The sequence below is a fragment of the Gambusia affinis genome, linkage group LG22, assembly GCF_019740435.1.
Source record: "Gambusia affinis linkage group LG22, SWU_Gaff_1.0, whole genome shotgun sequence".
In the NCBI taxonomy this organism is placed as follows: Eukaryota; Metazoa; Chordata; class Actinopteri; order Cyprinodontiformes; family Poeciliidae; genus Gambusia; species Gambusia affinis.
In genome coordinates this window covers 4,308,486-4,323,132 of record NC_057889.1, presented here as the reverse complement: position 1 = coordinate 4,323,132, position 14,647 = coordinate 4,308,486, and the positions used below count along the sequence as shown (strand labels likewise).

The 14,647-nt window shown below is 34.3% G+C and overlaps 1 protein-coding gene across 13 annotated transcripts in view; it reads right to left on the bottom strand.

Annotated features, from left to right (window-relative positions):
• Positions 1-4,685: 4,685 nt before the first annotated feature.
• Positions 4,686-14,647, bottom strand: part of scara5 (scavenger receptor class A, member 5 (putative)) — a 72,050-nt gene continuing 62,088 nt past the window's right edge. For all 13 annotated transcript variants that reach the window (XM_044106207.1, XM_044106208.1, XM_044106203.1 and 10 more), the window contains 2 exons: positions 9,886-10,074; positions 4,686-6,377 (listed from right to left, as the gene is read on the bottom strand). In XM_044106207.1, coding sequence (XP_043962142.1) covers positions 6,244-6,377; positions 9,886-10,074 — 323 coding nt within the window. In that variant the 3' untranslated portion in view covers positions 4,686-6,243. The remainder of the gene's footprint in view (positions 6,378-9,885; positions 10,075-14,647) is intronic.

Below are 14,647 nucleotides of genomic sequence, written 5' to 3'. Positions count from 1 at the left end.
GATGATCATTTTACATTAAACAAAGGTGTAACATCTGGAAACACTTTTATCCATAATTTTATTGTTAGAAAGTAAAAAAAAAAAAAATTATACAGGATTAATGTGCCTTAAATCTACTTTTTATTGTAGCTTGTTGTTCTGCAACACATTAAAAGTGCAGCTTGAGTCCCTTTCTTATAAAAACATTTTCAAGTTTAACCCATCTTCATCATGTTTTGGATGGTTAGTCAGCTGATTACACCATTTTATTATTTCCATTTATATATATTTAATAAAGACACGCTGAATAAAATCTGAAGTTTTCTAATCTTATAAGATTTTCAAATATTTCTCTGAATTTTTGGTGCTTTTCCCTTCAGTTTCAGTCAAGTTTATTTGAAAGTTTCTTTCTCTTACAGCGTTGGGTAAGGTAGTTTTTTAGGCCTGACTGCAGTTTTGTTGCACATGCAGCACAAATGCTTTTATGGTCTAACAAACTGTATCACTTTGATGCTTAAAATGTAAAAACAACTTCACACAGGATAACTAAAACCATCTCACCAAAGGTCCAGCCAACTCCACACTCTATGCACATAACAATCAGTTGATTTTTCAGCCGTTTCTTTCTGAGTCCGCTTGACATGTGGAAACGTTCATGTATGTGATTTTTGGTCAGTGAATACTCCCGCATGTTTCAGCTCTCATGATCCAACAAAGGACTCTAACCCTTAAACACATAAACGTCCAACTCTTCTTCCAGTTCTGACATCTTTAAGAGCCTGTTTTAAAATTGTTAGTGAAGATAACAGAAACACTTGTTTGAGCAGATCTCATTTTTTATGTTCCAGCACTGCTTCTGCACCTTTGTAACAGCAAAACACAACATGATGTGACAGATGAGAATTTTTATTTATTTTGAATTAATTTTCACACAAACATTAGGGACAAGGGTGTCAGAAAATGGACTAATGGAAAATGGATGGATGGATTAAAGAAAAAACACATTTCACCCAGATACCTATTTACAAACATACTCAAATTACACATTTAAATGTTGAAATTTTACTTTGGCTTTAAATCTTGCTCAGATTGCATTGATAAAGCAAACTTTTATCAAAGAATGTTATGAAATTGTCTTGTTTTTACTCCAAATACAAAAACAATCAAAAGAACTGGAAATGAATTTTAGAGTCTTCCAACCACAATAACAGGATTATTCAAAACCTGTTTTATAAAACCCAAGATGCATTTAGTGCTGTTCTGTAAAATTACAAAAAAAAACCCAAACATTTACACTAGTAAATTACCTTAAATGTGAACTTAAGATGCATCAATGTTTTTGCAAAGCACTGAATTTTCAAATTCACAAATTTGATCTTGTTTTTCAGCTCTTAGCTGAATGAAATTATTTTGTTTTAGACATTATCATCACAAAATCCGTAACTGGCAACGTAATTTTTCAAATCAGAGTGAAATCCATTACATTTTACATCTTTGTTTTTTGTTGTGGTAAATAAATGAATATCAGTTTCCATTTGTCTCATTCAAATTTAGAAAGTAAGGCTTGAACTGTTTATTAAAGCACATATGAACACTTTTTGTGCTGCTGGCTTCATAAAAGCCTTATTTCTATCATCTGTGCAGGATAAATGGCTAAGTACATTAGAATAGATGAAAGATGTAATATTGATGAAAATGTATTTTAAAAAACTGCAAATCTAAACGGAACTACTAGAAGCTTAAAAGGCAACATTGCTAATTTGATCTCTTCTTGTAAATTTATGTTTACATCTCAAATACTTTCATGATGCAAGAGGATAGTTTAGAGTTGATTTTTTTTCTTCCAAAGATTAAAAACAGCGAAGAAATTCTGTCATCTTCAGCTGCTGCATTTCAGATCCAGTTTTATTGCTTCCGGCGCTGAGGAGACAGGTTCCTCTTCGCCTCCTTGTGGCTAACATATGAGAACAAACTAAAGCAATCTGCAGTATTGAGATTCTAGCTGATATTAGTGCTCCATATTATAAAGTATATAACCCATTTTGTCCTTTAGTCAGCTGCTTTGGAACTAAAATGGTCAATAATGTGTAAACAAATGATATATTTCGTATTTAGATAACACTGAACCTGAAGATATCTGCGGTTTTCTTCGCTTCTGCTCTTATGGGTTCAGCCAATCAGCGACAAAGAAAATGAAAGGCGCTCTCTGATTGGCTGCTTTGCAAACGCCACCCAATAGGGTGTTGAGTAGCATTATACGTGGGTATTTCAGCTTCCCAAACTGCACTTTCTTTTGAGTATATTTTGAATGCTCAACTAAAAGAAGAATCCGGGAATACTAAACTACGGTGGCCGACAGGTGCAAATGCGCAGCAAAAGAGAAAACATGCAAACAAACAAAAAGACACCCCCGAATGAAATGCAGCAAACAAAAAGAGAGACGCAAACAAAAAAGAAGACGCCCCCGAATGAAATGCAGCAAACAAAAAGAGAGACGCAAACAAAAAAGAAGACGCCCCCGAATGAAATGCAGCAAACAAAAAAGAAAACACCCCCGAATGAAATGCAGCAAATAAAAAGTGTTGAAAACGGAAGTGCTCCAGACCACTAGGGGGAGTCAAAGAAAATAGTATTCATTTCTATGGGACCAGATGCAAGATTCAGAGAAAGAAATTTGAAAGAAAGTAAAGGTACGTATTACTATATTTCTTTTCAGATACGCCGTCTTTTATAAAATTAGAAATATTATAAAAGAAGAGATATTATATTATTAAAGAAGACATATTATATTATAATAATATTTATAATAATATTTATAATATTATAAAAGAAGAGATATTATATTATTAAAGAAGAGATATTATATTATAATAATATTTATAATATTATTAAATAAGACATATTATATTATTAAAGAAGACATATTATATTATAATAATATTTATAATATTATTAAAGAAGACATATTATATTATAATAATATTTATTATAATATTTATAATATTATTAAAGAAGACATATTATATTATAATAATATTTATAATAATATTTATAATATTATTAAAGAAGACATATTATATTATTAAAGAAGACATATTATATTATAATATTTCTAATAATATTTCTAATATTATTAAAGAAGACATATTATATTATAATAATATTTCTAATAATATTTCTAATTTTATAAAAGACGGCGTATCTGAAAAGAAATATAGTAATACGTACCTTTACTTTCTTTCAAATTTCTTTCTCTGAATCTTGCATCTGGTCCCATAGAAATGAATACTATTTTCTTTGACTCCCCCTAGTGGTCTGGAGCACTTCCGTTTTCAACACTTTTTGTTTGCTGCATTTCATTCGGGGGCGTCTTCTTTTTTGTTTGCGTCTCTCTTTTTGTTTGCTGCATTTCATTCGGGGGTGTCTTTTTTTTGTTTGCATGTTTTCTCTTTTGCTGCGCATTTGCACCTGTCGGCCACCGTACTAAACCGCAAATAGGCGGAGATCCACTGTATATCTGTTCATTTGTTAAAGCTCTAGGCTTTTTCAGTCATTTTATTATTTTTTTTTTTAGAAAAAGGTGATCAAATTATTTCAACAATTTGGTACACATAAAAATGTTGATTGTAAATTTAAAGTAAGTAATTTTATGAATACAAATATATAACACAAACTAAATTTGCTTAAAACACAAAACTGTTAAAACATACCTATTGATTCTTACAGGTATGATGTCAACTGATACATTAATTTAGTGTTATTCTGATTTTGCGACATAACCAAGAAAAAAGGCGGAATAACTGCCGCCACTTGGATTGTTAGGTAACGGTCTTGACCCAACTGGGATTGGTAGGTAACGGCCTTGACTCGGCTGGGGTTGCTAGGTAACGGCGCAGAGCCCGTAGATTGAGACTCAACATTCAGGAGGTTTTTGAAATGGCTCATTTTTAATGTAAAAAAAAGTCTGAGTGTTTTATTTTAAGCACTTCGGTTGTTTTTAGAAGCAGTTGAGACCCAAATGGAAGAACAAATCACAATAGGTCATTTCTAAAAAGTAATGCTTGCAAAACAAATACTTTATTTCACCAGTTTGCTACAATTTGCTTCCCGTTGCAGGATCTCCATTTAAAACAAAGACTTTGAAAAACAGAGCTGCTGTTTCTGACTGCAACCAGAACAAAAACTAAATTTAAAATCCAATATTTCTTGTCTTGCACACAAACTTTTAAAGAAAAAATGGAGATATAATATATCTTTGGAGCAATGTGAGGTTTTCGAATTTGCCAAATTTCAAGGCAATCCAGAATCAAGTTCAAATTCCTGGATAAGTTTAATTCCAATCAGCTCAAGAACCACGTGGGAGGTGGTTCGGTGTTTCGGATATCCAACTGAGAGAAATACAAACTGCTGAAGCAGATTACTGTGGTTTGTCTGGAGTGAGAAGTGATGCTTAAGCAAGCCAACGTTTGGCAGATTGACAGTCCAACCATTATAAATCAGGCAAGGCAGGCGTCCATCCATCTGTTTATACTCATCTGGTCTTTCTTATGATCATCTGTTAATCAGAGTAACCGTTAACCCTTAAGAGTTTAAAAATGCAGCTGAAATTTGCATTATATGATGATTTGTAAGACATTTATGTACTGGATAGAATATGAAACCCACAATCCTGGATTTAGGGTCTTAGAATAGAAGAAAAAAATGCATAGTGTCTAAATTTCTTTTATTAATAAAAATCTGTAAACAGCAGTGTACATTTTAATTCACCCCCTGCAACTTTGATACCCCTAAAATAAAGTACAGTGCCACCACTTGCCTTCAGAAGTCACCTAAATTGTAAATACAGTGGGATATTTTTTGCAAGGCACTGCATATTAGCAAAAATGTATTCTGTATACACAGTATATGGAGATATTAACTAAATGAGGTTCCACTAAATAAATCCCAGTAAACAGGAGATTAGATCTTAAAAGACTGAAATAAACAATCAGAAAAAACAGTGCAAGTTATCCACATTTTCCTTACAGATTTACTTGGATTGTTTTTAAAGTGGTCATGGCTAAAAGTTTTACAGACTGTGTGAAGGTCTTTGGATATTAGCTGCTATTTTTACACCAATAGCTTTTTAAAAAGGCATTTATCCCCTTCACCTGGATTCCACACATGCACTGCAAAAACACAAAATCTTACCAAGTATTTCTGTCTAATTCCTACTGTAAATATCTTAATACACTTAAAATAAGACACAACTAACTTACAAGTAACTATTAAAGAAGATATACGAGCTTGATCTAAGTCAATACTTCCTAACTATTTCTGTAAAAATCACAAGTTCCATTGGCAAATTATTTAATGTATAAAATGGAAAAATGTCTTGTTATAAATGTTAATTACTATGTTAAGTGTTCTGAGATATTTGCACTAGAAATTAGACCAAAAATACTTGCAGAAACTTCTGATCAGCTTAAGATAGTCACTATCCTTTATCCACCACGAGTTTCTTGTTTCTTTTTTAAAAACACACAGCTGTGTGTTATTTATTATGACCACAAATGAGTTAAAAAAGCATCCGGTTTTCCTAAAAATATTTTAAATGCCTTTAAAAAGCCTGAAAAGCAATTAGATTAAGACCACTTTAAAAGATAAAACAAATGTCAGCCTTTTTGAAAACTATTATTTTAAATGACCTCAATAAAAACTAAACTGAAAGAAGGAATATTATCATTTTTTTCTCTGCATGCTTTGAGGCGTCTTTTGACCTTCAAACTCCAAGTGTTTTACAGGCTGAAAGGTAAGACAGTATGTAAATCCGGCCCACTCTGTAAAAGCCCTTTGAATATTTTGCTGTAAAAAGCAGCTGCTGGTAAAGGAAAGTCAAATCATTGACAGTCTGTCTTTCCTCAAGAGATTTCATCCTTGTTTTTAGGTGGGTAAAATGATTTGTGAAAGTCCCTCTTCAGTCAAAATATCCAGAACTGAGACTCAGTTTCTCTTCTTCTTATACGGTGAGCAGAAGGAATCAAACAGCCATGCAATCCGTGTTCTATAAGTGCAGATCATGAAAAATAACACGGTCCTTCAGTTTTTGTACTTCTCATGAACCCATAAAAGTACATGAAAAATTTTGTTTTTATCTGGTTAGGCGGCACTTTTTGGTGGCAAGTGAGCAACGATACTGATAAAAAGGCACTCCTTGGAAAAAAGTGGTACAGAAAAAGGCCTGGCATGGAGAAAAGTCAATACGACAGCGATGATCCTGCATGTTCACACTGCACAGGTTACGCCGGCGTCCTCAACATGGCCGCAGTTCGTTTTGGCCCAGCCGGAAAACTTACACTGGTGGATGGTTACTTCAGTCCCAATGCAAGCAACGTCGTCCATCCAGATCACACCAGTACCTGCGTAGAAAGAGCGTCAACAGTGGATCATATTCAGAAATTGTCTGAAAATTCAAGAAAAAGTCAAGAAATTAAAGGAAAATAAATAATATCCAACGGTGGGCTCTGCTAGCTAAAAAACTGCTTGTGCTAACTGTAATACACCAATCCATCCATCCATAAACATCCATCCATCCATCCATTTTCTTTACACCCTTCTTCCCTAATGGGGTCGGGAGGGTTGCTGGTGTCTATCTCCAGCTGCGTTCCGGGCGAGAGGCGGGGTTCACCCTGGACAGGTCGCCAGTCTGTCGCAGCAATCATAAACATTAGTTCTGCTAACGCTAAAGCGCCAAATTCAACCATTTTGATACCCACATTTGACAATCCATAATGTTTATTCCTTATTTCATAACTGGTTACTGTATTGTCTTTATGCTGCAAAGCATTTTGAACTGTCTTTTTGCTTGATGCCATTGAGAACAACACTCAATAACTAAAAATTCAACACAGATTTGTCAAACTTTAATAAACTGAAAGTTTACAAAACAGCCAAATAAATTAGCGCTTTAGAATTTATCCAGAAAAATATGTTTAGGGGAAGTTTAGTGTGCTGAAGGTTTTCAAAGTTAGCAAATATGCTACAATGCTGCACAAAAAAAATTAGCTCTACTATTAGAGGATTAGCGAACGTTTTCCCACCACTGGTAATATCAATCAAAACCAACAGTTTAAACAAAAAAAGGCCAAGTGATGACTAATTCATGCATCGCTAAATAAAACCAATTAAAAAACAGTTATCTGATTATGTTTCTATGCGCCACAAATCTGAAACAAACTTCCAGAAAACTGCAAATCAGCTGAAAAACTGACTTCCTTTAAATCTGCCTGTTCAGAGTTGCTTTCGACCCAAAATCACTGGAACATTGCCCAACATATTTAAAGAGTATTGATGATTTTGATGATGCCACTGGACAAAATGTAACGTTTCTGGTTTCTCAATGGGTGACTGTACGACATTTTTATTACTTTTTATTTTTGCGCTTTTCTAATGTAAAGCACTTTGAACTGCCTTGTTGCTGAAATGTGCTATGCAAACACACAAATGATTAACTTATTTTAATACTAAATGTTTTCAAGAACAAAAACTATAAGGTGTTGGGAGCAAATTATTCAATAGAAAACTGACAAAATTTACTAAACAAAGGCAAACGCTTATGTCTGAATTTTGTAATTGAGACAGTAAATAATTTTACAGTCTCCACTGTGAACTGTTGATCACATTTATGGAGTACTAAAACTGACACATTTAGAAATAAAAGCAGAAATCTATATTTTTTTGTTTTTTCTTTTCCTTAAATGTGTTTTTGTCAAGAAATGGAAACATTTTGTTTTGCCTTTTCCTTACACATGCATTTTTGTCAAAAAAACATTACATCTGTGTTTGTGTTTTGGTTTTGTCTTTTTGATGCAGCAATGACAAAAGAGCACACGCTTGTATAAGGAAAAGGCAAAACAAAATATATAAATTTCTTGATCAAAACGCATGGGTAAGGAAAAGGAAAAACAAAAAAAATACAGATTTCTCCTTTTGTTTTTAATTATGTCAGTTTTGGTCCTCCATACAGATTATAATTTACCCGGTATTAAAACACATAGTTCCAGCTGCCAAGCAAGTATTTTGGCTACAATGTTTTCTCCTAAGTTTGTAGGTTTCAAAACAACATAAACACCTGAGCTTTGTGAGTTTTGTGTGTGAGAATAAAGACAAAATCAATAAAGATTTGATAACCTGAAATCACCACGTATTAAGTTTTTTCAGAATGGAAATGACGGATGTTTTTCTGGAAAGTCAATATGGTGCTTCTGCAGGTTGCAAGTGACAACCCAGCTGTTCTACTGATGTGACCTCAGAGGATTTAGAAATAAATATTTATAGTGCGGGGGTTGTTTTTTTGTTTTTTTTGCATGCTGATGTAACTTTTTGTTCACACCAGGTTTGTGCCAGTTCTTCCAGAAAAGAAGTGGCGAACAACCAAAACACATCGAGGGATTTTTAGGGGAACACCAGGGAGTGATTTGGGAGACTTATGTAATAATGCTAAAAGAACATTGTTGTCAACAGAAAATCCATCAATCAAACCATATTAGAACCGGGGATTTTAAATACATACAGATAAAAATTTCTTTAACACAAATTCTGGCTGCTCTGCTGACAGGCATCTGTAATAATTTGTATGTTTCTGAAATTTGGAACAAATCCGTTCATCTCCACATCACTCCATTTCATAAGTACATCTAGTAAATTGCTTGTTAACACAAATGGTAAATTAGCCAATCACCTGCCGGCTACTCAAAGTGTTTCAGTAATTGGTTTGATGACCCAACATCATAACAAGTCGTCCATCTTCTTTAGTAGGCTGTTGATAAACAGCTGAGTCATCAGAAAAATTCCAGAGAAAATTAGATTTTCTGCCTGTGTTAAATTGAATCCAGTTGTTTTCATGTGAAGGGAGTCCCTTGGAAGAAGAAAATGTTTTCTTTCTGACTTTTTAGGTCAGAACACACTGAACAGACACCCTGGATGATGTAAAGCTAAACGATGAACGACAGAAAGACAATGGATGTCACCACTGAGACGACGGTGATGACATCTGGCTCATATTCTTTCCATTAAAACTTTAATATTAAAGCCTGATGCATTCAGGACGCTGGTTAAGTAATACAACTCAACGGCTAAAACAGAAGAGTTCATAAAAATCAGGGACATGTCTTTTAAAGGATTTCTCCATATGATGTGATGTGCAACATTTTGTCATAAACAATTAGATTTTATTGGTATTTTGTGAGGTAGACTAACATATGGAAGAGGATTAGGGACCCGAAAAGCAATTATGTTGATTTTTCTTTTAATATATATTCTGACTTTACAGTCAGAATACACTGAAGGTTGTTCTTTTAACATCAAAAATGTGTATAATTTACACCTCCTGATGCCAAGGGAATCAAAATATCAACTTCTAACACATTTGAACTATTAAATAGATAAGACTTACAATAAATTCCCAGAAGATAGCTTTAAAAATATCACATTTAGGGGATTTTTATACTTTAATTATGCTTTTATAAACAGTTCAAACATTTAAAAATTCACCCACCTGCTTCTTGGCAATAAATTCCTGTTTTTTTGGTGCCTAGAAAGTGAACTGTTTCAAAGAGCTCCAGATTATTGAGTCAGCTACCGTTACCTAGCAACCCCAGCCAGCCCAGCCCATCACCTAGCAACCCAACTGGAGTTCCAGCAGCAGCTTACTTGGATTTAAAGTGACGGAGGCCCTAAAACAGCTCATTCTGAAAGGAGCTCAAAACCTCATTATCTCACAAAATCTAATGAAAATGTTTGTTTCGCCAAAACACTGATCCTAATTTGCCATTTTTTACCAGAGTAAAAGTTTTGATATATTTCAAGATTAATCACATTAAAAGTTCAGCGCATCAAGAAAACATCGGTATTGGTTCCGTTACGTACCCTGTCCAAAACGGCCGGTCTTATGGACCTCTGTTGCTCCTCCGTATCCCAGCATCCTACAGACGACGTCTCCATCCTTTTGGTCCCAGACGTCGTCACACACCGTCCCCCATCGGCGCTCGTGAAACACCTCCACGCGTCCCTCATGGGGACCCGACCCGTTCACCAAGCGGACCAGCGCCTCCTGGACTGCAGAACAACATGCACACAAAAGCATGCTGTAAAAATCTGCACTTGTTTCTCTGCTGCTCCAGATGTGCATCCTAATTGCAGGCAGTCAATGTTATTCATTCCAGTGATTCTGTATTTTGTATATTTGCTGGCTTTGAGCTCACAGATTATTTTATTTATTGGGTTTAAGAGTTTAATCAAATAGTTATTCAAACCGATATGAAATGCTGAGATAAAGGATTTTTCATAACACATGGAGAAGATATTTTTCTGCCCACCAAAGACATTTGTTTTTCCCAAAAAAGCAATAAATAAAATTAGTTCTGTGTTCAAGTTTTGTACTGGGAGTACTTTTTTCTCACACACGTCACAATCTGGCAGTAATGTCTTTCTGACGGTCTTTAAAATTTACATCTTAATCTCAATTTGTAAATGTTTAAAAATAAAATATGTAAGCTAGGAAAATAATTCAGAAAATATATTTCTCTATAATAAGAAATCCAAGTAAATGGTAGGAATTTATAGCATAACAGAAAATACATATTAAATGTTTCCAAGCAGGTTCTTGGAATGAGAAAAAGTTTCTCGTCTTAACAAGTTTCATATCCCATCATAAATAAATACAATTCTCTGATAAATTATTATCTTCCTAGAGGAAACTTGAACATCCTGAAAGACGTTGCTGTTGTACGAACTTTATCATTTTAAAGAGAAGATATTGGTGTCCAAAATCTTTTGTATTATAAGGAACAAAACTGGCAAATTGAAAACTATTCGCCGGCCACAAAATAAAAAAGTTAATTTATTGTAATTGTTTACTTTTACCTGCTCAATAATAAACTATTTTTTATTGAAATCTGTAATCATACTAAAACACAACCACTGCTGCTTTCTTAAGAAAAAAAACCTGATAATTTCCATCAATTGTTTTCTATTTCAATGAATTGCAAGATTGGAAACAATATAAAAGCAGATTTCAATTTCTTGAAAATAGAATAAAAAAACATTTTATTTATGCTTTTCATCCAACTTCAAGGTGGAGTGAGTTTGAAAAAAATCTCAAAGATTGTAAGAAAATATTCTACAAAGATTCTTCAGAATAGCTTCTGAGACAAACATTTCTGTGTCTTTTTCTTGCAAAATATATTTCCTCCTCTATAAAACCCCAACAAAATACATTAAATTTTGAGCGTGTGATGTGACAAATTGTGGTTTGGATACTTTTACAAAACGTGTGTCGATGTGTTACAATTTGCTGCATGGATCTAAATCAGGAATTTGTGAAACTATGCACAGCTGCACTCATATAGTTCACTTGATTTAATGTGGAGAGGAAATGAGAGAGCGAGGTAAACAGTCACACACACACACACACACACGAACAAACACACAGTTTCATCATTACAGGATGTTCATCATTGAATCTGCTGACAAAGTGCTACAGAGGAAAGTCAGACTCTCCACAGACGGGATACGAGTCCCATCAGACCATCATGAATTTATTTATCCCTCATTATTCAGCCAAATACTCAATCACCAGGCCATCATAATTTAATACCAACCATAGCTTTATGCTGTTGTATTTGCAGCATTTACTTGTTTTGTGTTACTTCCAGCACCAAGAAAATATGAGCAGAAATTAAATCTGTCATTTAATCTCTAAAAAGGAACTAAAAATAGTCGGAGTCAGTCGCACAAATCAAACTCTGGTCTGCCTAAAAACCTCGGTCTCGGTTAGGTTGAAGTGAACTCTGGCGCAGTTTGAATAAATATGAGAATACCAAGCGGATTGGAGCTTCAAAAGAAGCAAGTGGACTGTTCTGCATGGCATTCTGGGTAAATACGACCAAAACAAACATGCTAGCCCAGTGTTAGCAGGAGAAATGACTCGAGGCTTTATACCAAAGACAAAAGAGAAATCCTACAACCGCTAAAATCTGATGCTACTTCATTTTTGTTTACTTTTAGTGTCTCTGTTTCTTCAGTAGTTCTTGGTGTAGCGCCCCCACAGGCAAGGAGGGGAACAGTTTTTTAAATTAATTTGGATCGTTTGATAGTGCAGATAGCAAATTGCAGCAGCTGAAAATGTAACAAATGTTGCAATTTAAGTCCCCAATAAAACTAATGTACTGAACTATTAGGTGTGAAAACGCCCTAAAGGACCCGAGAAATCCAAGTACATGGTAGGAATTTAAAATACAACAGAAATATTTCCAAGTAGCTTCTTCTTGTGAAATATTTAAACCTTTTCTCTGCACACTCCACTACATATTTTAAGAACATCAAATCCTTCTTCTGTTAAACTCTATACTTGCAACAACATGCCCCAGGAGAATAAAATATCAAAATATGTTAAAATCAGGAGGAAAATCATAACATAACTATCATAACAGAGTACGAGAATACATACATCAGCAAAACATTCAGAAAACCAGGGCAGAATGAACATAAAACCAGCTGGTCATAACATTTACTGTAGCCATGATGGAAAACAGACGTCGGAGATTTAATCTTAAAAAATAAATACTTCGGAAAGTAATTATACCAAACAAAAAACCTGCAGACCAACAGCACGCAAGTTCACCTAGAAGCCCAAATAAAACTTCACCATAAAACACGAGCGTTACCTAATTTAGACACAAGCTTCACAACTTCTCTGTGCAAGTCTGAATAATGAGGGATTTCATGGGATGTAAAAAATGTTTTTGCTCGGGAAAAGCTTGCTGAGTGCGCTCCAAGTGTTGATAGTCGTCCAGAGTGTTTTAAGCCCCAAAAGGCCCGGCGAGCTGCAGCTAGCAGAACCAGGACAATGCCAGAGCATGCAGGAATCACATATTACTAATGTTTATCTGGCATGCTGCAGGAGTGTGGGCTGGACGGACTAAATGGCTTCAGGAGAACAGCTAACTACCTCCATCTGTTCATAAAGTCATGTTTTATTCAGAGTTACATCTTCAGTGAATCGTCTTTCTGTTTGTGGCGATGAAGTTGCTTTTAATGCAACATTTCACAACTTTTCCGCTTTATAACGTCACTTTGGGATAACTTTAAAATGAAATGTATTAGTTTTACTAAGTGCTTCAGCATGAACATGACCTGCTGCTAACAGACAAAAATTGTACTCAAGTAGGAGTAGCACTACTTTAACATATTTTTACTCAAGTAAAAGTAAAAAGTAGCCGTCCAAGTAATTAATAAAGCAGCAGTAAGAACGTATCTGGTTGAAATGCTACTCAAATCATCTGATTTAAGATTTAAAAATAATGTTACCAGACAGGTAAAACGCAACATTTTGTCCAAATTATGACATTTAAAAGAATAATATTTTTTAAAATTAATACAAATGAATAAGATTACTTAATAGATTCAGACAGCAATTTTCCAAGTCATAAGAAAGAAAACTATGAAACTAAAACTTACAGTTGGTAATGTAAATATACCGTATGCCTCACCAATGATGTCCAAAGTGCGGCCCGCGGATCATTTGGACTGATTTTTTTTGTGGCCGCCAAACTGCAGTTGAATAAACTTTATATTTCTAATCAGGACAAAAATATTTTGCACATAATGTTGAGTACTACACAAAGTATCGGTCTTTTTACAACCAGACTTTGACAGTAAGTAGAATCACTTGACTAAAAAGCCGATGTAAATAAGCTTTTGTTTAATTTATTAAATTTGGCTAAATGTAGCAAGCTTTTTTTCTTTTAATAAAGTAACTGTAATCCTCTTCTTAAAACTGAGATTAAATTTGTTAAAGCAAACTTACAAGAATTGGAAAACTAGACAACTTTCTTTTAATACAGCAAATGTGCAAAATCCTTTTTAAATTTTGGGAATAGGATAAATACCGTATTTTCCGGACAAAAGTTTCTGCTATTAAGGACGCAGCCCTGCGTCACCAAAGCCGAACCGTGGGTTCGTTCACGCCGAGCTTACGTCTCCATTTCCCTCCTGTACAGCCAGATCGATACTCATCAACTTAAAAGCTGCATCATATGAACTTCTTCGTGTTGTTTCCATTTACTTGAAGTTTGAAAACATTCCTTCGTCGTGCCTGCTACTAGCATGTGTTTGTTCTAAATGAAAATTAGCGCTTTCTTTTTTGGTTTGCAATTATAACTTCCAATGATTCACTTCCTGCTACAGAGCCCCCTGGTGGCCGAAGAAAAATCCACAGAAAAGCCGTGGGAAAAAAGTAGCGGCTTATAGTCAGAAAAATACCGTAATATAAAAATAAATACACAAAAAAATATCAAATTATTTTATTTGCTTGTTTTTATGAAAATAATACTCAAGTAAAAAGAGTATAGTAAAACTACTGCTAAAATAAATTCTTCTTTCCAAAAACTGTAAATGTAAATACTCCTCCGCTGTTCAAACAGTTGATTAAACATTAAATCCATGAAGCCGCTGAGATCAGTTATCAATCTGCCAGACGGAGCCTGTTCTGTGAAATGTCAGCTGTCAGGAAAATAAAAAATCACCAAGTTTGAAACGGCTCAAAAAGGAGTGTTTTGTTCCACACATGGGGAATAATCCTTTTAAGGAGAATTATTGGGCTTCAGTCTCTGTTTCTAATGTTTGTTAA